Source organism: Cryptotermes secundus, unplaced genomic scaffold (genome assembly GCF_002891405.2).
Source record: "Cryptotermes secundus unplaced genomic scaffold, Csec_1.0 scaffold355, whole genome shotgun sequence".
Classification (NCBI taxonomy): Eukaryota; Metazoa; Arthropoda; class Insecta; order Blattodea; family Kalotermitidae; genus Cryptotermes; species Cryptotermes secundus.
Window position 1 is genome coordinate 1012922 of NW_019737088.1, and position 24992 is coordinate 1037913.

General features: G+C 44.2%; 1 protein-coding gene across 3 annotated transcripts in view; it reads left to right on the plus strand.

Annotated features, from left to right (window-relative positions):
* Positions 1-24992, plus strand: part of LOC111870075 (ankyrin repeat domain-containing protein SOWAHB) — a 325518-nt gene that overhangs the window by 46583 nt on the left and 253943 nt on the right. For all 3 annotated transcript variants that reach the window (XM_023862057.2, XM_033753671.1, XM_033753672.1), the window contains exons 5-6: positions 9037-9072; positions 11096-11197. In XM_023862057.2, the coding sequence (XP_023717825.1) occupies positions 9037-9072; positions 11096-11197 (138 nt within the window). The remainder of the gene's footprint in view (positions 1-9036; positions 9073-11095; positions 11198-24992) is intronic.

Genomic DNA, 24992 nt, shown 5'->3' on the forward strand with positions numbered 1-24992 from the left:
TTTTTTTTTAAATTGTTTTCTTCCTCATGGGTTTACTGTTGTATTGCAGCTCGGTCTGAAGGAGTGTATATTATATTTTTAAGTGTAATCACATAGATACTGGGAGCCGGGATAGCTCAGTCGGTGTAGCGACTGGCTACGGGCTGTATGACCGAGGAGGTCGGAGTTCGAGTCCCGGTAGGGCTAAGAATTTTCTCTTCTCCATGTCCAGACCGGCTCTGGAGTCCACCCAACCTCCTATCCAATATATACCGGGGACTTTTTCCCCAGGGATAAAGCGGCCTGGGCGTGAAGGTGACCGACCACTCACTTCCAGCTAGTGCCGAGCTCAAGAGAACTTGTATCTATACATCCACCCCCATACGCCTTCATGGCGTAGCGCTTAATTATTTAAGCGCAGGGACAGCCTTACCTTTTAATCACGTCATCAGCAACTGTCATTAGATCCATGTAAGCAGTACCGGGCAGACCGTGGTCCCAATGTGTCACGTTAGATCCCACACTCGTGAGTGCAGTAGGCCGTCATAGCTGCTGCTTTTATTTCACGTTGATTAAAACACGAGAGCTAATCGTTGTGGTTAGGGGGAGAACTATTTGAAGAAATGCGAGGAGCGGCGTAACAGCTGCTATTAGCCGGGTTTTTACACGACTGCAAGGAACGCTCAATCAGGTCTGTGCCTGTGTTTTAAAACGTGCTCGTGGCTGAACTGCTTCAGGGTCAACGTACAGTACAGGTAGGTCTTTGTAGATGAAGTATATTATTAGTTTCTGTGGTTTATATTCAAGAATACGGAACACTGGGTCGAGTAACTCTCATGTTTAATATCCGAGAGGTCCTAGGTTCAAATTCCAGCCCGAAGCTCAGGTATCCTGCCTAATGTCTTTCATGGTTATCCTCAGTCCTTCGAGGTAAATGTTAATATAGGCCATGGGCCGCGCCATATCTCGAGCGCTTAGTCGCTGGCTTCCCACCGTGGCGGCCCGTGTTCGATCCCGGGTGTGGTCAAGTGGGATTAGTGGTAGACAAAGTGGCGCTGGGGCAGGTTTTCTCCGAGTACTTCGGTTTCCCCTGCCAATCTTCATTCCACCAATTGCTCCACAATCACCCTCACCTATCATTTGGGGCTGGTACAGTAGACCAGAAGTGGCCGCAGTACAAAGGACTTAGTCCCACCCCACTAGCAATAAAAAAATATGGGCCATAATAATTTCTTTCCTCATATTTTCAATTTCATTAGTCACTAATCTTTCCTTCATTCCACGCTATATAATCTTGGTTATCGAAAGCATTGTTAAACGAACTTGAAAATGTAAATAAGACAACAAGCAATTGTATGTACTCCCCAAAATTTGTAAAAAGTGTCTGATAAACGATTCACAGACGTGAGAATGGCAATAAAAATGTAAGTTCAGGACAAGAGAAGAGTCGGATTAGCTCAGTGTGTACAGTGACTGGTTACGAACTGGACGACTGGTGTTTGATTCCCAGCAGGGTCAGGTGTTTTGGATTTCAAGTAAAGTGCTGATGGTCTTCGCCAGCACAGTCATTCAAGAGGATCCAAACTTCTTTCGTAGGTTGTCACTGGTGACGAAAGTTGGGTTTATGGCTGCGACCCTGAAAGCAAGCAGCAATCGTCGCAATGGAAGAGCCCTTCTTCACCTCGGCCAAAAAACTCTCGACAAGTCAAGAACATTAAGTCCATGTTGATCTGTTTTTTTGATATTGATGGGATTGTTCATAAGGAGTTCGTCCCTCCTGGTCAGACAGTCAATAAAGAGTTCTATCGCGATGTTCTAAGGCGTTTGAGGGAGGACATGAGCAGAAAAAGTCCAGAGAAGTGGCGCACGAACGGCTGGGTACTCCAGTATGACAACGCACGACCGCATACGGCTTACATTGTGCAGGAATTTTTGGCTAACAACAAGATGGCAGTTGTTCCCCACCCACCGTACTCGCCAGACTTAGCTCCATGCGACTTCTTTCTCTTCCCCAAGATGAAAATCAAGTTGAAGGGGCGAAGATTTGATACAGTTGAGGAAATTCAAGTGGAAACGCAGACGGTACTAAACACCCTAACAAAGAAAGACTTCCAGGATGCATTTGAAAAGTGGCAGAAACGCTGGGATCGGTGTATGCGCTCCCAAGGGGACTACTTTGAAGGTGATGGTGCAGAATAAGATCCAGATAAGACGTAATAGTTTTTATTAATATATTGCGGGAACTTTTGGATAGCAACATGTGTATACGTAACAGTCTTGTAAATGCAACACTCCATAGATCATTGATTAAACCCCACTCAGTCTATGTTTTATACGTATTATCTCGCGTTTGAGTATTTGTTGCACTTTAAAGATCTTAGCTACTAGTAACTTTAGACATGTCGCAAATTCACGCACACACTGCAATTCACTGCAGCACGCACTAAGTCTTCGCAGTCTGCTATGTCTCAATCGGTTGCCTGCTAACGGCTCCCAACGACGTAGCTTCCACAGCTTCCGTGTTCACGTCCTTGCTGGCCGGCGACTGTCTCACAACTGGACTCGGCGTTTCTACGCAACGACTTACAACAGTGGGGGACTCTCACACAGCAGCCTCAGATTCAGACTCGCCTGCCTGCAGACTCTCTGAGCTTCTCTAGAAGCGGCTAACTGGATTATGTTTCGATTTCCAAGATGTAGCCTCCTCACGGACCCAACAGAAAAGAACTTTTCGCGCAGCCACCGGGGCGGAGCATGCAGAAAACAGCGCTTCCGACAATTCTTCTATTGTTGCGTGGATTACTGCTGCTACGCCGACATGGTATTTATTGTGCCGTAACCTAGTAACGGACATCTCTTCCGGTTAAACTGTTCCCACTTTCAGCGGTCATGCCACAATATTTTACTATGTTTTGGCCGTGTACGGCTATCGTCAGGTATATATGATCGCCAAACTGTTGCACTGCACTGTATCAAATCACTGTGCGCAAAACATAAAATTCAAATGTCAAAGACTTTTTGTTCTAAAAAAAAAAGCTGGGTTCTGATTAAAATGTATGTTCTTTTTTTGTTCTTATATGCCATGTTCCTGTTATTGTTGCGTGTTGTTGATGTAGCGATGTGGATGCTTTGGGTTCCATATGTTGGAGTGGATAAATAGGTAAAGTTGTCCATGTTTTTAATTAATTAAGCACCACTGCATGAAGATGTGTCAGGGAGTGGAGGTATAACTCCACCGTTCTCAATTTCGGCAACAGGTAGAGGTGAATGGCCAGCTTCACGCCCTGGTCGCTTTGCACTTGGAGAAAGAGACCCTGGTATCCATTGGTGGGCCCCAGAGCCGGGCCGGTCTGAACATTGTGGAGTAGAGAGAATCTGTAACCAATCGCTATACCGACTGAGCTGTGTCGGTTCTTGGTCGCAGTGGGTAACGGGTGCGGACTGCGTGTTGTAAACCTTAAAGTGTTAGAGATGCTTGTGCCCGAGCTCACCTTCATGTTATAAAATTCAGAGGATATTGAATATAAGTAAAGAAATCCTTACTGTTTGCATCTTGTTGTGTATAATGTTTTGTGGTATTCCGGCCGTCAATAAAAAAAAAGAACAAACTACGTGTCTTTAGTCCGCAAGCGAAGTATACCGACCGAGCGACCGCCGCTTGTCGGCGAAGTTAGTCCCAACTTTAGCGGATAGAGGGTGTCTCGTGATCAGCGCAACGGATCCCCATGACCGTTAATCTCGGTTTTCTAAACCGGATTCTGGCCGTCAGTACAGCAAAAAATAACCAAACCAAATTGTTTACATTGGTTTTATTTAATAACTGCTTCATGTTTCGGTCTACATTTAGGTCCTTTCTCAGGCAGTTTCGTTAAGTATGTCTTATGTTATTGAAATATCCTAATCTGGATCCATATTAGTGTTAATCATTATAATCATATTGTGACATGACGCCTGAGCGCCGGAGTGTGCAGTCAGAGACGTCAGTTGCTAGACACTGGCTCAGTAGGCACCTTTCCGCATCAACGGATAAGCACATGATAAGAGAGGAACTGTTGGAGGTGGTGCTCTCTATTCGGTTCTCCGGAAGTTATAAAGGGAGGACACATGGGAACGCTCAGTTATCCCTTGTGGAGGCGGGGTCGATTTCCTCCACCGTAGCCCAACGAGTCTTAGGAGGCAACAAAAAGGAAGTCTCGAATCTGAGACAGTAAAATATAGTCGCGAGTCCCACGGAACTCGGACCCGAGACTGACTGCGCTGGTGAGGGCCAGCAGCAATCGTAAACGACAGGCCTGGCCTCTGGTCAGAGAGACCGCCCCACATCAACAAACCCACAACTATATGACTGTAATGAAAACCTGGCCGTAAGCCCCAGATGGGTGCTGTCCCGCCTGGGAATTAGCGGCAGACACCTCCTAAAATTGCAGCGCATGCAGAACAAGGTTTTGCGCACCATTGGAAATTTTCCAAGGTGCACACCAGTCCGCGACTTGCACACAGCTTTCAACTTTCCGTATATATATATATACGATTATATAACACAGTTGTGGAGACGACAGGCAGAAGTTATATAAAATCATGAGAATGAACATGTTCGCGGTATAGGACAAGGTGAAGCCAGACACATGAAACATAAGAGGCTTAAACTTGGCGGTGGTCAAGCTTACGACCGTTCAAATGACTGAGTTGTCGTTGTAGCATAAGTTATGTAGGTTAGGCATGATCCGCTCTGTAAAGCCTGTACTGACAGAGAACTTGTGAGTATCCCATTTAGAACCCGTTATTACTGACGGAACGTAATGCAAGTAACTATTACGAAGTTGTAAAACTATTTTTAGTTAAAATAAAATCTGCTCATTGTTATGAAGTTAACTTAAATTCGGTATCGTATCTTGGGTTGCTCTCTGACACAGATGTAATATCGCTGAAACCTGGGTGACTGTTCCAGGAATTGTGATCGACCTCAGAAAATTCGTATGAAATATGAATAAATAAATAAAAGTAAATAAGTATTCAAACAGGCCCTCATCTGAGACTGCACCCATACAAATGTTGAGTGGCGCGGTAGGCTAGGCCACAGCGTTAGAACTTCGCTTGTCTACGTTCCTTCATCGGAGGACCCCCACAGCGTAGATTGACGGTTTGACATTTCTCAGCAGTGTACAGGCATGGGAATTGATTTTATAATCATTTCAATAAGCAGTTGTTATTTGCTGGCGTACAATAGAGATGGACACAAACTGATAACCACTGAAGATGGGTTATAGGTTACTGAGAGAGGACACGAAAACTACGCAGAGAGAAAGGATGGGCAAAGCGGTGGCTTTTCTGTCCTTTAGTGACGGCTCCTGTCTAATCCTTTCTATTCTACGCAAAGGATAACTCTTTTAGAACATTTTCCTGTCTGGTTTTAATTTATGTGGTGTTTGATGTCAGAGAAACATCTGCCATTTCAGAAATTAAACATATTTATGACTCTTAAAGCTAAACAGAAGGTAAAGCTATCCATGTAACTGGCCTTGAAGGCCCATAGGGTTGTGAGACATCGAGGCTCGAACATTGTCTACACAGTCTGCTCACAGATGGCGGTAAGGTTGTCAGCCTTACGCGCCGGCCGCCCTTTACTCCCCAGGAAGATTCTGGTACTCATTTCTGTTAGAGGCTGAGTCGATCCCAGGGCCATAATGCGGCTGGAAGAATTAGGTAAATTGAAAATCCCAATGACCTCATCGGGAATCGAACCCGCGACCTTCTGACCTGCAGCATAGTGTCTCAATCAACTACGTTAGCGTGTGCACCGTGTTTATGGATCTTCATTATTATAAATGATAAGTAAGCACGAGAGTATGTTACTAACACAGGGTGACTTGCTATAATACGTAATAGCATTGGAAGTGTTATTTTGAGTCGATGTTTGGCGGTATGGCGTCACATCCAGACAGCGTCAACTGTAATATTCCCCGAAGTATCCCATATTCCATGATCTAATTTGAGGGAAGTTTGTGTCTGTGTATGGTCATGTAACGAGGAAAGTTTTTTATAACAGTAACGTAGCGTAATTGATCTGTAGGCCTGTAGCCATTTTATGTAATGTAATGATATATTCTGTAATTCAGATGTTATGGACATTTTCATGTATATTATTTTTCTTATTGCTAGTGGGTTGGGACTAAGTCCCTTGTACTGCAGCCACTTCTGGCCTATTGTACCGGCCCCAGATGATAGGTGAGGGTCATTGTGGAGCAGTTGGTGGAATGAAGATTGGCAGGGGAAACCGAAGTACTCGGAGAAACCCTGCCCCAGCGCCACTTTGTCCACCACAAATCCCACTTGACCAGACCCGGGATCGAACCCGGGCCGCCGCGGTGGGAAGCCAGCGACTACCCGCTTGAACTATGGCGCGGCCTTTATGTATATTATCCTACCACCTAATGAGATAAATCGGGCGGTGAGAAATTTGTATGCTTTCTTTGCTCAAATTGTATAAAGTGAACGCAATGTGGATATTTCGTGTCCGTCCGCCATGTTTAATCTCTGAAACTGTTCCAACGGGTTTCTATTAAATATCCCACCCATTGGAGTTTACGCTAAAGAAGTTGAGAGAACTTAATTTACCTGCTGTCGGTTTAGTATAACTTTTTTTTAAATTAAAGTCAAAATCAGACGTTTAGCAATTTCATTTGAAGAGGTATGTTGCACGATAAATTGATACATAACATTATATATCGAGGCCTATGCAATAGATACAATAACCGTTCGTCGCCTTGCTTTTTTTCTGACGGACCAGCTACTGAAATAATGAAATTGCTTGTCTCTTATATTACACGTCTGTATCTCTTTATCTTTATCAAGATCCTAATGCTTACACTTGCGTATATCGATAGATTAATCTTTAGCAAGCTTTATAAGCCGGTCACGGTAGCCAAGCGGTCTAAGGTTTGTACTGTCTTCGCTCGCTCGCATGTCGGGATCGTGAGTTCGAATCCCACACAGGGCATGGATGTTTGATGTGTGTGCGCTTATTCTGTGTTTATGTTTTCCTGTATTTAGAGAGAGGCCTTGCGACGAGCTGATCACCCGCCCAAGGAGTCCTACCGTCTGTAAAATGATCATGAAACTGAGAAATCAGCCCTGTGCTTCACAGTGGGAGCGAGAGCTTTATTAGATTAATGTTTAATAAGCTTCGGTAAATAGTATAGACAACGATATGGCGCTTTATCCCCTTGCGTCACGAAACAAAGGCTCAATTCTTCTGATTTTCATTAAATTTAGGTCACAAATTTGTATTAGTTATTATATGTTGCCGTGGCTCTGCATGCGGATAAGTCTTGGAACTGCAGAATGTATCGTTTTATGCATTAAATCGCGTAAGGCTACTTTTCGACGAAACATTGGTGAACATAACATGGCTTTATGCATTATATAGTTGAGACGAGGAAGATAGGGGGGCACACGGTAGCGTAGTTGGTTGATGCACTATACTACAACCCGGCAGGTCGCGGGTTCGAGTCCTAATCCTTCCAGCCGTACTATGGCTCAGGGGTCGAATCAGCCTCTTAACAGAAATGAGTACCAGGAATCTTCCTGGGGGTAAAGGGCGGGCAGCGTATGTCTGACAACCTTACCGCTATCTGTGAGCCGCTTGTCTAGACAGTGTGGGACCTATGGGCCTCCACGGCCTGGTACAGGGATTGCTTTGCCTTTTGTTTACGTTTTAAATGGGAAAGACCGTGGAAGGAAGGAAGGAAAGAAAATTGTGAACGTAAGGAAAATCGTATGGAAGGAAGGAAGGAAGGAAAGAAAATGGTGAACGTAAGGAAAATCGTATGGAAGGAAGGAAGGAAGGAGACTGGGGGAACAAAAAAGTTACAGTGTAGATTTAAGCTCTGATACTTCTCCTTGGAACATGTTTCAAACTAATACACATTCCCCTTTATCGTCTTTGCAGAAAGTGGTGTTGTATATGAATTAAATGAACGTGAATGACAGTGACATATGCAAAATAACGAAGACCGTCATTGAAATACATTTCCTTGGGCACAACTTTGCATTCTTGTTTAGTTAATCCTTATTGACCTGCACACCCAGCGAGTTGTCTCAACGGTAGCGCCTGTGATTTGTATTCTGGAGGTGTCTCGCTCGATTCTCGGTCCGGACACCAACTGTTCGGACGCGTATATTCTGTAGCTTTCCTCAAATTAGCTCACTTCCGCTTCCTTCCACATCCCTTCCAATTCATTCACTTCTCATTCTATCATTTGACCTGTGTGACTGGCGGCGTTACTGAACAACAAACAGAAAAATAAACACTGTTTATATAATGATGTATGGGAACGGAGACCGCCTCTATGGTCTAGGGGTCACAGTTCCTGGCTACAGATCCAGAGGTACCGGGTTCGATTCCCGGCGCTACCAGATTTTATGAGAAGTAGTGGGTCTGGAACGGGGTCCTCTCAGCGCCGTGAGGATAATTGAGGAACTACTTGAATGGGAAAGTAGCGGCTCCTGTCTAGAAAACCGAAATTAACTGCCGTGGGGATCCGTTGCGCTGACCACGTGACACCCTCTATCCGCTAAAGTTGGCACTAAGTTCGACGACAGGCGACGGTCGCTTGGTCGGTATAGTTCCCTTGCGGACTAAGGGCCACGGAAGTTTTGTGTTTCTGATTTAGCTACAAATCAACCTTTTCTTCTCCAGTTCAAGGATTAGGCCGATGGCCTGTTTCGGCTTCTGCATGGTCCACCAGGATATCTTCTTCCTTTGGGCCTTTACCAACAGCCTTCTTCGACACCCCTTTTTGTTTTCCATCCTTCCACATGCTCAAGCAGTGCTATTCTTCCTTACATCTTCGTTCCTAGTTGTAACCAGTCTTGTATATGTATTTACAGAGCTTAGGGATGACATGTTTGCTGTTCGGAATTTTTTGCATGCCTCTGCAAAGTAACGTAAGTTAAGTATAAATGTAATATATTTGTGTTAGAATAATGAGCATGTTTCATATCTAAGTGTGTCAGAGATGATGGTCCTCATATTTATTTATCGTTGTGTTTTTGCAGGGTGTGGATGACTATGACTCGGCTTCCGTCACAACGGTGAGTGTCCTCTCCTACAGTATCAGGCAATAGCTCCCACTTGACTACCTTTCTGTCTGCCTACATTTGTTTATGCTATTTTATGAGCTATGGGCGGACAGACCCTCCATTGTTTACTGCCATAATACTTTTTTCCTCTGTGTTCTTTGTATTAAACGCAAGAGCCACTGAAGTGGACGTAAGCGAATGCAATTATAGTTAATTTCATTTTTCAGTAACATTGTTGATTTGTGACGTCTTAAGATGGTAAGAATGTGTTGTTTTCATTCGTCAGTGTTAATTGGTTAATTGGTAGTATATTAATTAATATTTTAACACTTTTATGGGACGCGCCATACCTCAAGCGGTTAGTCGCTGGCTTCCCACCGCGGCGGTCCGGGTTCGATCCCGGGGTCTAGTCAAGTGGGATTTGTGGTGGACAAAGTGGCGCTGGGGCAGGTTTTCTCCGAGTACTTCGGTATCCCCTGCCAATCTTCATTCCACCAATTGCTCCACAATCACCCTCACCTATCATCTGGGGCCGGTACAATAGGCCAGAAGTGGCCGCAGTGCAAGGGACTTAGTCCCACCCCACTAGCAATAAAAAATGATAACTAATTAAAAGTTCTCAATGCCAATTTTTTCAAATTTAAGTTTTAAAGTACAGAAAGGAGAAGAATGCCGTTTAAAATAAAAAAAAAGCATATGCACACTGGCATTGACTTAAGCAGTTGTGGAGTAAAGAAAATAAGATAAGGATGATAAGAAGATAAGAAGAATGATGATGATGATGATAATGACAATAAAATATAAGGAGTAAAAAGTTATAAAATTGTCATTTTGTGGACCTTCGGAAGCAAGCCATCATTTCGTGGAAAGTCACTGCATTTTTAAAGAAAATCTGAAGTTATCAACCCTACCTGAAATTCTCTTATGATTCCGCCCGAATGGGGCGCAATTCACACGTTAAGAACCAGGGGTTTGTACATTTTATCGGGGATTTTATACTTTCATGTAGTCTGGGAATTGAAAGTTAATTTAACTCGGATGCGTGATGGGGTTATTTCCAAATAATTAATTGTTAAAACAAATTTTCTTGACTAGCTTAGCGACTGTTGTCTTCTGAAGAAGACTTCTGCTTCATGGAATAACCCTCGTTATAACGCACTAATGGGGGGGGCTATTATCGCGATGTCCGCTATAACCTAGTGGTCTAGTGATCAGAGTTTCTGACTACAGTTCCAGAGATCCGGGTTCGATTCCCGCCGCTACCAATTTTTTTGAGAAGTAGTGGATCTGGAACGGGGTCCACTCAGGCTCTTGAGGGTAACTGAGGAGCTGTTTCAAGGAAATAGCCGCTCCGGCCTAGAAAACCGAAATTAACGACCGTGGGGATTCGTCGCGCTGACCACGCGACACCCTCTATCCGCTAAATTTGGCACTGACTTCGCCGACAAGCGGCGGTCGCTCAGTCGGTATAATTCGCTTGGGGACTAAAACCACGGATTTTTTTTTCCGTTTAATTGTCATCTCCCTTTCGTAAAACATACCCCATGCATCGGAGACCCTGTTTGTGGGATACTGATGTTTCATGCCTGTAAAAAGTCCACCACTTCCCCATATTTTATTATCATAATCATCGTTCTCTTTACTGTTAAGATCTAAAAGTTTGTGACGATGGTATATTGGTACAAGTATTATGTTTTTTAACATTATCCACCGTCTTGTCTGTTTTTTAAAATACCGTCCTGTTTCTGTTTTAAAACACAACGTTTCGGAGATTGGGGCTAGCTCCAGCTATTGGACCCAACTGAGTAGGTTTTACCTGAGGTCAGGGACAGAATCCAGTCTCCGAAACGCTATGTTTTGAAAGAGAAACAAGACGGGTTTTTAAAAAATATACAAAAACATAATGCTTGTAGATCTTTACTTTTGCTGGAAACTGGCGCGGTGTGACAGTTTTTTTTTTTGTGTTGAGCCGTATGATGATATGTTGTTGGTTATGGGTTTGTGTCTCGGTTGAAATGTGTTTTCTCTACTGCAGCTGGACGCCAAGTCTCGGGAGTGGCTGGTCTTCTCCTCGCAGGCGAACTACCAGGCCCTAGCCAAGCTTGCTGCCGGTAACCCTCGCCTTGCCAGATTCAAGGTAGGAACTTGTGCTTACCGCAGTAGTTGTTCGCATGTGTCCAGCCGCCGCTGTGTGTTGCTCGTGGAGGAGTGAAAGGAAAGATAATTACGAATTTTGTAGGCCACGCCCGCTTTTTTCTGCATTCTATCCAAGTTATAACTCACAAATCATTCTACTACACGAGGAATGCGTAACCCACGCAATTAAAATGTTGTCTTTATGGCTTCTTTTACATTACCAGTATCTCGGATTATGTGACGTAAAGTGGTAGAATGACAGTTGTATGGGACTCTTGTTGGAATCGTGGACTCAGCGCGACGCGATAATGCACGCGTTGCCAGTAAGCACTTCCCGCTGTGACGTAACAGCAGAGAAGCCAGTGGAAGCCGGCAGAAGCCAGCTGAGGGCTGAGCAAGGCAGTGATGTTGACAGAAGGCAGTGGCACCGACAGAGGGCAGTGTTTGTTGACAGAAGCCAGCTGAAGACCCACAGAACACAGAAGTGTTGACAGAAGCCAGTGGTTAGCCAGCACTGGCAGTTCGACATTGTAGTGGGAAGAGTTAACACGAAAGGACCTACCGTGAAACGACTTGTTCAACATTTTATGTTATAGTTACGTTTAATTGTCACGGCGTTGTGTAATAAATTGACGTCGCAAGAATACGCCCCTCGAGGTCTTATTTCACAACAACTCTATTGGTATGACCCCCAGAGTCGAGAGAGAGAAAAAATATTGACATGAGTACCGAGGGACTCGGAGCCAAGAACAACTGTGCTGGCGATGACCAGCAGTAACTTACTTTACCCGACCCGACTGATAAGTGATGAATTGAAAAGGACTTGAAAATAAGCTTGCGTAACCTCATCTAGCCCGACTTTAGCCTGGACGGACTAAGGAAAACGACGGAAACCTCAGTCAGGATGTTCGGTGTCCCGAGCCAGATTCGAACCGCCAACCTCGAGAATACAAGTCACAGGTTCACGAACCTGATCCGTGATTACTTTATTAAGTAAACCAGAATTATTCAATTAGTCGTAAATACGGTAGTACTGAAAACACAAGAAAGATATATATGTTCCTCGATATACGTTATGTACATACTACAAGGTATTCACATACACTTACGCAGATCCACATCAGCCCTCAAAATGGTTGCCGTTGGCCGCTATGCAAGTCTGCCAACATTGATATAGCTGCCGAAAACATTGCTGTAACATATTGGCAGTAAATTCCCGTACGGCGCTTTGCAGCCATTCCACGAACTTATTGACGGTGGTAGTATGCTGTTAATCCAGTAAAGTGACGGGGAACATGGGTTTGATTCCTGTCAGCTGCGGTTGAGGTGCTACGCTACAAGCCGGAAGGTCGCGGGTTCAAATCCCGATGAGGACATTGGATTTTTTTTCAGTTGACCTAATCCTTCCAGCCGCACTAGGCCCTGGGGTTTACTCAGCCTCTAACAGAAATGAGTACCAGGAATTAATTAAATATTTGTCCTGGGGAGTAAAGCGCGGCCGGCGCGTAAGGCTGACAACCTTACCGCCATCTTTGAGCCGATTGTCTATATAATGTGGGACCCTCAACGTCTCACAACCCTATGGGCCTTCACGGCCTGGTACAGGGATAGCTTTACTTTTTCTTTATTAGTGTACAGACAGGTCCTGAGCATAATCCAGCCTATTTTTTTAACTCGATTCCATGGGCTCATTTTCCGGAATGCAAAGCTGCCGATACATGTAGTTGACCACCCACTGTCATCTAGTTCCGGGGTTAAGAATGCTTCCAGCTGTATCAGACGTCTTCGTGGCGCGGTGAGTAAGCACCGGCTGGGGCGCTTTATCTAATGGGCAGAGCGGGCAGCGTTCTGGGGCCCCTCGGTTTTCGAACAGCGGTACCATGTGCTTAAACTTTCCCAAAATACAAGCGGAAAGACATTCCATTCGAATTTACTGCAAATGGCTAGTTCAGCTTTCGAGTTCCAGTCACATATCTCGGCAGTAAGCACACAACTGACGCACAGAATTGTTACTCTTGGAATTTCATGCTTACGGGTTGAATGTCAAAAATGTACAGTGGACTGCGGTGTTTCGAGAAATAATTGTAAACCAAGGTAATTTCTAGATAATGTGTTTTTAGCTTACTTTCCTTATTTTGAAAGAAAAATGAAAGTAGGCTTATGAGATCACCCTGATGTCTATGTCTTTGAATCCCCGCTGTCAACTTTTTAACGCCAGAACCAATCTCTGTGTAACTTCATATGTATATCACGGCACCTGAGCCCATCTCAACGGTATACTTCACAAATCCATCTCATCAGTCTGTGTGTATCTGTATGTGTAGCCCCCTGTCGTTGCTAGGCAACGGCTCAGTAAAAACATTTCCGCTGCAACGAATACATGCAACAGTAGAAGAATTATTGGACGCGTCGTTCTATATGCGGTCCTTGTCGTATCAGAGGAGAGTAGATTGTTATTTCTTCCCAGAGCTTCTTGTTAACTTTTCATATACTTTTCTTTTTAAAAATTTATGTACAGTTTATAGTGGTAACAACTGTACGGCCTTTTCTTAACAGAAACATTAAGAGAGGGGCCCCAAAGCCTGCCATCGATACATTTACATGTAGTGGGCAGCATTAAGCACAAGTGCATTGGCGCCGGCCACTTTTGGGTTTATCAAGCAGTCCACTGGCTCTTTGTTGCAGCATCTGAATGCTGCATTGAACCTGTAATCAGTTTCCACGAATTCAGAAACCGTTATCTCTAAATATATTGAAAGCACATAAGATTTTTAGACAATTTTCGGTTTAAGGCCTATTACAGGTATATAACATTTATAGTCTCTTGGAGCTTTTGACGCGAAATAATCACTTGATTATTTCCGGTCATAAACGCTGGATATCAGATTCTGTATTCGGACCGTATCCCGGGGGGAACCCCCATTTTTGTTTAAACCAATATTATTCTTTCATACAGACTCAAGAGATAGCCTAAATGCCTTGCCGAATTGAGTCTAAATTGAAGTTTACAGGACGTCCGGTGATTATTGTTGGATTTTAATTAGCCCAAAACAACCGAAACTGTTTTGAAGATTGCGGTTTAATGTAAAGACGAAGTTCCATTACGGCTTTTGGTTTTGGAGGGGTTATTAATTTCGTGTTCGTGACAGAGTAACTGGCACTGCACGTACGGAGTAGCTACCATTAACTCCGCAGTAGAAGACAGATCGCCCGCTGAATGGTTTTGCACCTGAACTTCAACAAGAGGATCCAACTTGAACAGTGAGAACGTCTACTTTTACGGAATACTTGCTGTTTGGACGAGAAATATGGATTGAGGTTAAGGTGTTAAGTTTTCTGTTAGCCTGGACGGCCGCAGTTCGATTTCCGACAGGAGCAGGATATTTTTCTGTATTCCACGGTATCCAGACTGGCTTTGGGTCCCACCCGGCCTCCTATCCATTGGGTACCTTGCGCTCTTTCCTCGATGGTAGAGCGGCCGGCGCGTGAAGTTGCTCATTCATCTCCATCTAATGCCGAAGTATGATGGAGCTATATATCAGTTTTCCAAGACATCTTCATGGCATGATCCTTAGTTAATTAAACACAGAGACCATGTTTCCTTACAGTAAATTACTCATTGGCTGTTACTCAGAGAGAAGAACGCAAGATGCAAATATCCGAGAACAAATTTCTAACGAAAATGTTTGGATCTGAGGTGAATTGGAGGAAACACCAAGCCATATCATCTGGACATGTAGACATATTGTTCTATCATTCCTCCAGAGGAGATGAGGCGAGGTAGTGGGAATCCCTCTGATCATAATTCCGAGATTCGAACCAGGTGCATCCAGGATACGCAGAGAATTTCTGTTCTTACATAAGGGAATATATGGTCAGGTGGAAATGGGGGAAGTTATGACGTGGCTCGCTTGAGGTAAACAAGAATTTATGCAGAGTGTTGCGATAACCTATCAGAAATTCTCCACTTGGAAGGCCGAGACAGAACTGTGAGGATACATTATAATAAAACGAATGACGTATATCATATTTGACGCGTTTTTGGCTTGGTCCCCATGCCCAGACCGGCTCTTATGCTCCTGGAGCGTGAACCGGACCGCTCACTCCCATCAAGTCAAAACTTTGTGAGGTAGAACTGGGATCTCGCTGCACCATGTACAGACGCGGAACTTGGGCACAAAGTCGACTTTGTTTGAGACAGTAGTTACTTTGGAATGATCTGGCGTTGAGCATGCAAGTTTGATATCGCAGACGTTGTGACTTCGACTTCCGACATTGCCACCAATCTCGCAATTCTAAGAGCAATAAAGATATCATGCAGTATAGTGAAACCCCGAAGACGTGAGTATGGAACGGAGCATCACACAGTGGGAATTGTCTGATATAATGACATGCCGAGGTTTTCCTGCAGTCCATTTTCATTGCGGGCCGTGAACATTTTGAAGGTCCTTGCGCGGAATTGTTAAGGATGTGAACATCTACGGCAAGAACATACCGAGTAAGTTTGTGTGGCGCTAACGTTCTAGACTTGTATTCGGGAGGTGCCTGTTTCGAATCTCGGCAAAGACGTCTGCCTACCTCAATTAGACCACAAAAGCTTCCTTCCAGATACTCTCCAATTCATTCACCTACCTACCGCTCGGCGCTACAGCTCTGGGTGAGCCTTGGCCTTCTCCACAACCAGTGCGTGCTGCCAGAGAAATGGCTCCACGCATGACGACACGAGGCAGGTTGTTAGGTTTCTGAACATTTTTTAACGGGATGAGGTTCTAGCCTCATGCCCAACCTCCTACCTGGAGGACTAGGGTATCTCTCTTAGTCTGGACACTACCCTCTGAACTTTCCGGCATGAGTGACCCTACTGGTAGTTAAACTACCGCCGGCATAGCTCTCCAGGTCACAGAGTCACGCATGCCCCACCACCAGGACAAGGTGGAGACACGTTCGGGGGGATTTCATTCATAAATCATCCTAAAATTTGAAGGGCCATTTTCTTGGCTATAACGCCTCGTAGTCTATTGAGACTTTCCGGTCGGGTACAGTGCTGCTGAGTCTCGTCAGCATAGCCGTTCTTGGTTCCGAGTGCCTCGAGAATCACGACCATATTTTACTGGGAGCCGTGCAGTTCCCGTCTCGCTACACGGCATTATATCCCTGAAGATAGAGCACTTCGTATTCAAGGCTGTGAGAACCGCAATTCCTACAGCCTACCATTTGACGCCATATAGTCTGAGCTGCTGAGAGCATCGTGAAGTGTACAACCAAAATAGTAATACTGTTCGAAACGTCTGTAATATTTTATCATTTCGACATGGTGTTGTACCATAGTGGTCAGAGTTCCTGGCTGCAGATCAAGGGTCCCGGGTTCGATTCCCGGCGCTACCAGATTTACTTAGAAGTAGTGGATCTGGAACGGGGTCCACTCAGCCTCGTGAGGATAATTGAGGAACTATTCCAAGGAAATAGCGGCTCCGGTCTATGATCCCGAAATTAACGGCCGTGGGGATTCGTTTCTCTGACCACGTGACACCCTCTATCCGCGAAAGTTGGCACTATGTTCGCCGACAGGCGGCGGTCGCTCGGTCAGTATAGTTCGCTTGCGGATTAAAGCCACTGAGTTGTACGCATAAAACTAAATTGGATATCAAGCATAATTGCGGTGTTACGAAATAGAGACTGTCATTAATACATTCTACATTAGTGCTCATTCTTTTCTCGAATGTGAAGATTATATTTGAACTCTGTGCGGGGCTCTATTCATGCGCGTTTGACCTAGGGAGGTGGGGAGTTTACTTTACTACCCCTCCTCTTTTAATGTAACATTGTATCCATGGTATAAGGCTCACCCTGTCTATAATAACAGACTTGAGAGGATCACGTATAGGTTATGTTTTGTTGGTACTGGGCGGAGGGGAGGCGGGGGTTCAATTGATGAATATGCAGTGGCATCAGTGAACGCCTGCAGAGTTTGTTAGTTAGAGACACCAATTACCCAGTTGGTGATTAAATCAACACCCGGGTTAATCAGCTTCAGTAACTAGTGAGTAGGGGATATTCTGCGTTGCGAACAAACCGCCCCCACGGGAGCTGGGCTCGTTCTCGTGTCAGGCCCGGATCGGTTTAATTAATATGAGTCCGCCAGCGAGGGGCAGTCCATCTCGCGTTGCAGTTCCCCATCGATATACATGTGTGCGTGGGTTCGCTAATGGAATATTTCTACATTTTAAATTTCATGCAACGTTTTTGTAAGATGGGATTTTTGAAATGAAAACAAGAGGACTTATAAAGTCTACTTTCTTTTTAAATGATACATTACACATATGGAGAGACTAGCAAAAACTATGAATTAATTAGACCTATTGCATAATTTAATTGCCTATTTATGTGCATAAATTCCACTAGTACTGAGTCTCTCTGCAATAAATTTTGTCATACACTATCTTATATTTGTTACACTGTCGCCATGTATGTAATTGCTAACATAAATATGTTTCGTGCCGAATTTGTAGGCATATTTATGATTTGTATTCGTGTAGGTTTAAGATGGTAACTCCAGTAGTTCATCTGTTATAACAGTTAAACAGAAGGTGAATGCAAACTACCCAGCTCGCATTTTTGCCACTTACGTTTAGTTTCATCCATACAAAAAATTGCTTCACCATAGCTTCAGTATTTTTCTAAGATCTGTTATTGCATAAAATGTTTATGCTGTGCATGGTAGTATCAAGTTCTTTAACATTTGATTTTTTTTAAAAAATATGTATCTTATAATTGTAATCATCGTTCCCTCTTTACCCCCGGGGAAAGAGCCCCCGGTACCCATTGGATAGGCGATCGGGTAGGCCCCAGAGCCGGTCTGAACAACGTGGAGAAGAAACAGTTCTTGACCCTACCGGAACTCGAACTCCGACCCCTCGGCCATCCAGCCCGTAATCCATCTATATATTTTATATATATAAAATTTATAAGCTCCCAGAAATAACAGAAACTGGACTGTACTTTTCAATTCTATTTTTATTAATTCAAATTGACTATATACTAAACAATCAAAGTGTGCGGGAAATTGAGACTCGTGCGCGGGAGTGTGACCGCGCGCGCAGGGGCGGATAGAAGTGACCAGAAGACGAGGAAGAAGACGTAAGAAGATGCTGGATGACCTTGGGGACAGAAGAGGATACTGTCATTTGAAGGAGAAAGCTCTAGATCGCATCAAGTGGAGGAATTGTTTTGGAAGAGACTGTGGACCTGTCGTATTGACAGATTGCTGATGAATGAATGAAATTTGTTACGCTGGATGTGCTATTATTCCAATAATTACTAATGATGCAACGTTGAAGATGCCACATATTAAAAACGTTTTGTAACACTCATTTAGTCTAATGTCTCCACATTCAAACCAACTGATGAATTTTTAAAATTAATTTTGTGGAACCGTAATAAGTTCATTACCATGTCTACAAGAACCCGCTCCAGGTCTCTGTCCTGAGTCAGATGAAGCCAGTTGATATTCTCCCATCCTATTTGTATAAGATCCATTTTAATATTATCCTCCCATCCAACGTCATTCTAATAGTTTATTCCTTCACGTCTTCCTACTAACACGACTATCTCCCATACATGCTACATGCCCTTTCCATCACCTTCGATTTAATCTTTCTAACAACATTGAGAGCCCATGCGATAGCGTGATTGATTGAGGCATTATCTTACGAACCTGAAGGTCGTGAGTTCGATTCCCGATTATGTCGTTGGATTTTTCAATTGATCCAATCCTTCCAGCCGCATGGCCCTGGAGTCGACTCAGCCTCTGACAGAAATGAGTACCGGTAATCTTTCTGGGAGGTAAAGGGCGGCCGGCGCATAAAGCTGATAACCTCATCGCCATCTGTGAACCGATTGCTTAGAAAAGTATGGGAGCCTCGACGTCTCACAACCCTATGGGCCTCCACGGCCTAGAAAATTACAAATTATGCAGCTTCTGAAAATTTTTATCTGACCTCCTTCCTTCAAACTGGCTAGTAAAAATTTTAGAAGTATGACACCAGCCTAGGTTAAATGAAGGAATTATAGGGTCCTGACCTGACAAATATGAACTTGCACATCTGATGTGAGCAGTGTTGAATTATTACTGAAAGTGACATGGGTATTAGCAATGAAGCTGGGCTTGTACACGTATAAGAATGAAGCTATCTTGGTTGTTGTGTGTGTGCACAGTAGTGGTGAAGCTACAGCCTTGTTTCCTCTGCAGTTTTAAATAAAGCTTGGAAGAGACGGTCCCGTCCCGTCCCGTCCCGTCAACAGGATGTCGCGAAGTACCATCGCTTCACAGTTCTTGTTGCCTTACGAGCAGCTTCCTGACGTCTGCTTCATGTGGCTCCACAGCTCATGACTGTTCCATTACAATTTACCCGTTTCAGGCATCGAACACTGGTTCCAGATAGAAATGCTGAACCATGCCATGATCCATATGACAAGCCACTTATTTCTGTGTCATCCTTTCGCCCATTCTTTCATTCTTAGCCCATTTTCCTTATTTTTTAAAAATAAATGAGACTGTTGCTGTTTGTCTATGTATCTCCCTTTATTTTTGTTGTCAGGCTTATGACATCACCTTGCTGTCTGTGTTATGTGCGATCCGTGTCGTACCAGAGGAAAGTAGGCCGTTCTTCACACAACTTCTTGTTTTTAGTTATACATTCATTCTTTCATTCCTTAATATTTTTCTCTTTAGTTCATTTGTTACTCTTTTCGTTGTCATTTGCTTTTTCTTTCTTTCTTTCCTTCTGTGTTTTCTTTTTTCTTTTCTTCCTTGCAGTCACTCCTTTTTCTTTCATTGTGCCTTCTTTTTTCAGTCTTTCCGTTATGCTTACGTTTTTCGTTTGCTTTTATTTTGTTTTCCACTTTCTTTTCTGTCCTTTTTTACTTTATTTCGGGCAGTAGATTAAAATGTCATAAACATACTTTTTCGTTTACTCTTGTTTTGTGTTCCTAAGTTTGGGAATTTCTTCTTGAAGTGAGTGACTATCAGCTTCACGAGAACTGTGCTCCATGGAGTTAGAGAAATATATAATTTTTAGAGCTAGAACGAGTTTGACCACCCCTGGAATCGAGTCTGAGGTGTATTGTGGTGTTCATTATAATGGGGAGGTCTCTCTGAGACAGGTGGACAAGGTATGGGACGGTTCCTCATATGCTTGTATGAAATATGTTGGGCCTCTTGGAGCGAAAAATGGTAACCAAATAGGCGCACAATGAATTTAGTGGAGTCTCTTAGATTAAGTTTTACATTGTTTAAAGTTGTTAGTGCCTGACTACCGGTTAGTAACTCTCAGACTGCTTGTTTTTGTGCCCGTGTTTTATAATATACAGCGGGGCCGCTTATGATGCCTGCAGATTGTGGTCTATTGGTGCCGTGCTGTAGTAGCCGGGAACATTATTTTAATCGTGACTGGTAAATAAACGGTAGGGGTCACAATCCACCTTCACCCCACAAGAATGCTACATCCCTGCATGCACAAACGCACTGCAGTACGAATTTTGTGCGCGTTCATTTTGAGTATGTCTTGATTATAATTACATGCATGTAAATTATTAGTAGCAAGTTAAGTAGACTCTGTTTCTATCCCAGACGTTTCGTTATAGAACGAGGGATGTCTGTAAAGAAACCGTTGGCAATATTTCGAGCCTACGTAAACACGGCCAGCCACAATAATAATATTTAATAGCTTCTGTATGGAACGTTACCTGCGGTATCTTATTGAGCGTCTGTTCGTGACGGATAGTGACAAACGTTTTAACCCTTTCTAGACAGCAATTGAAATAAATCGTTTTGTAACTGTACTTTTCTTTGTTTCCTTTCATGTATCGCATTTTTTATTTTACTACAGCCCCAGTGGGCCTAGGCCTACCTCCATGAACTCCGTTCACTTCGGTTTTTCTAGATCTTACACATTCAGTAGGACCCCTTGGGCGGGTGATCAGCTCGTCGCAAGGCCTCTACTTGTACACAAACACAGAAAAACGTACACACACACTGAACATACATGCCCTGAGTGGGATTCGAACCCACTATCCCGGCTTCCGAGCGAGCGAAGACAGTGCATGCCTTAGACCGCTCGGCTATCGTGACCGGCCATGTATCGCATTAGCCTGATCAAAATAGAAATAGAAACTGTCTGTTTCAAATAATAAATAGAACAAATTGTTATACTCTTTTACATTTTTATTGTTTTTTTCATGGGGTGACACTGAGTCCCTTGTACTGCGGCCACTTCTTGCCTATTGTACCGGCCCCAGATGATAGACTGTGGTGATTGTGGAGCAATCGGTGGAATGCAAATTGGCAGGGGAAACCAAAGTATTCGGAGAAAACCTGCCCCAGTGCCACTTTGTCCGTCGTAATCCTATATGACGTGACCCGGGTCGCCGCGGTGGGAAAATTATGATACTTAGTTTTAAACTATTCGGTTTCCCCTGCCAATTCCCATTCCACCGACTGCTTCACACTCATCATCATCTGTCATCTGGGGCTGACAGTAGGCCAAACAGTGACCGCAGTACCAAGTGGACTCAGTGTCACCCCATGAGGGAAACAATAAACAAGTTTTAAACTAAAATTTCCACATGAAGGAGTATACCTGATCTGGCCGCAGTGATTCGGTGATGGAACTTGAAGTGTGATCTGTGTAATAAGCCAAGCAAGAAACCAGCGAGAAGCAGGCAGAAAGCGGCATGTTTCTCTGGAACGTCTGTTGACTTGAAGCGGACAACACAGCGCTGTGTCCCAGAAGATAAAACTCTTTAGTTCTGTTTCGATCGGTTTCTCTCTTCAGTTCCTCGATTTCCGAGCTTCGGAGTCGGTTAAGACGTCTCTGTCCCGATGTTCTAATTCGTCGATTGCCCCCACCCCCGCCTGCACTTTCAGGCTCCATGATTTTACTCCATCTGTGAGTATGTTGCGTTCTAATTGGTTAGTTCGGTAAGGGTTCCGTTAGAGTTAGGATGCGATGCATGAAGTTAGTGGCCGATCATGTGTCTTTAATTTGGATTTTTTTATAGATTTTTTCGGTTTCTCAATCCTGTTGTGAAAAGCGTCAGACAGAGCATTTTTCGATTCCAAGGGTCGCCGACGTTTGCCTGATTTCATTCTGTGATTTCTCCTGCATGAAACAGCCCATCTGAGTATATTGCTCATATCTGGACCTAGTTGCTTTGTAATGAATTATTTGTCGTAAGATTTGGTAATGCAGATCACAGTGGCCGCGCAGTCGAAGGTATGCCCTGTCTTCGCCCTCTTGAACACTGGCGTCGTGGTTTCGAATCCCACTTTAGGCACGAATGTCTGTGCGTTTATTCTGCAACGGCCTTGTGGCGGGCTGATGCCCCGTTCAAGGAGTCCTACCGACTGTGTATAGGATTAAGAAAATTAAAAGCGGTCAAGGTCCACAAGGGCTGTAGAACCGTAGATACTTAACTGAAATTTTCATGAAGCAGGATCAGTGATGTACCAAAGATCAGGTTTTGGAAGAGGAATGCTATTTGCAGTCTGATGAAAGATGTTATACATTATTTTGAGATTTACACATACAAAATTAATTATCTTATATTGTGACCGTGTATTACTTTTATGTCTTCTTAATTTGTATTATTTTTTATTTATTGTAACGGATTTGATCAACGCGTTGCCAGGCAAGAGCTCTATGAATACGGTCCAACACGAAACAGTAGAGGAAGCAGTGTTTTCTGTATATCCGAGCGACGCGCCAATAGACTGGCTGGATAGCGATTACGTGATATGTGTTTACTGTAGGTTCATGTCCGTTCCGCGGCTATATATAACGAGAGCCGTGAGCTGTAAGTTCCAAGCGATTTGGAAGTATAAGCGTAGAAGAGTACAAGAGGTCGCACTGAAGACTTGAAGATTTTATGTGTGCTATAGTGCAGTGTTATTGGGGGTGTGTGATATAGGGAGACTTTTTGTAGTGCCTGTGTTATAAATCCGTGAAGACTAGTGAAACATGGAGTGCGTTGTAGTGTTAAAATTACTAACAGTGTTATAATAATTTGTACTTACGTCCTGTAAGTATGCAATAAATTCAATTACCAATCTGAACCCCGTCTTCAGTCACTGATGCGAGACAATATGTAATTCAGCTCTAAGTCTACGCGATCTCCCTGTCTTTCTGTTTATTTACTCACCGTAACGTTTAAATGAAAGTCTCCAGGTTGCAAATTGAAGATTCTTTTGGAGGAAATGTCCTGTCCGAAAAGGCAACGTTGGAAAGGTTGGCTAGAAATTGCACGTTTACAGTGAGACAGTTATTCGATGCATGCAGGCGATAGGTTTATAAGCTACAAGGCGACAGGCAAGAGACCTGAAATGAAACGTTACTGGCGGCGACGAGGGGCCATTCCATCAGATAGCCATTGTGAGGACACCGGCAGAACACTGTCCTAAACCTACACCTCGGCGCCACCCTGGATCTTGGGTACACGCTGTCTCAAACCAAGTTGATGGTGCTTGCTGGTCCATAATAGCATACCATTGTGATGGGCCGACACGGCGGTGTCGGAGAGAGAACCCTGCCCATGCCCCAGCCCCTCACGAGACTCCGAACCCGGCTATCCAGGATGGGTATATATTTCGGGTGAGCGATTGGCTGGATAATTATTATGTTTGTCCCCTGTTGTCGGTTAAGCGACACAGGTTATAAGCGATGGGCTGCTCATCAGACAGCACAATAAAAAATATTGTACTCAGATGTACGGTGGTAGACCGGCTCTGTGGTCTAGTGATCAGAGTTCCTGGCTTCAGATCCATAGGTCCGGGTTCGATTCCCAGTGATACCAGATTATCTGAGAAGTGATGGGTCTGGAACGGGGTCCACTCAGCCTCATGAGGATAATTGAGGAGCTATTCAAGGAAATAGCGGATTCGGTGTAGAAATCTAAGATTAACGGCCGTGGGGATCCGTTGCGCTGACCATGCGACACACCCTACCCGCTAAAGTTGGCACGCCTGTGTTAATACATACTGTAGTTCTTTTTTAATGCTAGTGGGGTGGGACTAAGTCCCTTGTACTGCGGCCACTTCTGGCCTATTGTACCAGTCCCAGATGATATGTGAGGGTGATTGTGGAGCAATTGGTGGAATGGAGATTGGCAGGGGAAACCGAAGTACTCGGAGAAAACTTGCTCCAGCGCCACTTTTTCCACCACAAATGCCACTTGACAGAACGGGGATCGAACCCGGCCCGCCGCAGTGGAAAGCCAGCGACTAACCGCTTGAGCTATGGCGCGGCCTACATACTGTAGTTAGTAAGTTTTTTTTTCACCTTGGCACTACAGCCCCAGTGGGCCTAGGCCTACCTCCATGAACTTCTCCGTTCACTTCGGTTTTTCTAGATCTTACGCATTCGGTAGGACTCCTTGGGCGGGTGATCAGCTCGTCGCAAGGCCTCTACCTGTACACAAACACAGAAAAACGCACACACAAACTAAACATCCGTGCCCTGAGTGGGATTCGAACCCACGATCCCGGTTTCCAAGCGAGCGAAGACAGTATATGCCTTAGACCGCTCGGCTACCGTGACCGGCTGTAGTTAGTAAGTACTGAAATATATATTTTAGTCTGTTACTGCTTAGAAAATGTTATGAGTCAGTGGTGTAGAAGAACACATTTTCTTTGAAGCTCTACAGTGATTTTCTTCAGGCATGGGTAATGACGCTGCAGTTGCGAGATAATTCTCTGCGGGAGGTAAGAGCGGGGTAATTGGGCTTGGTGGCGCCACCAGGTA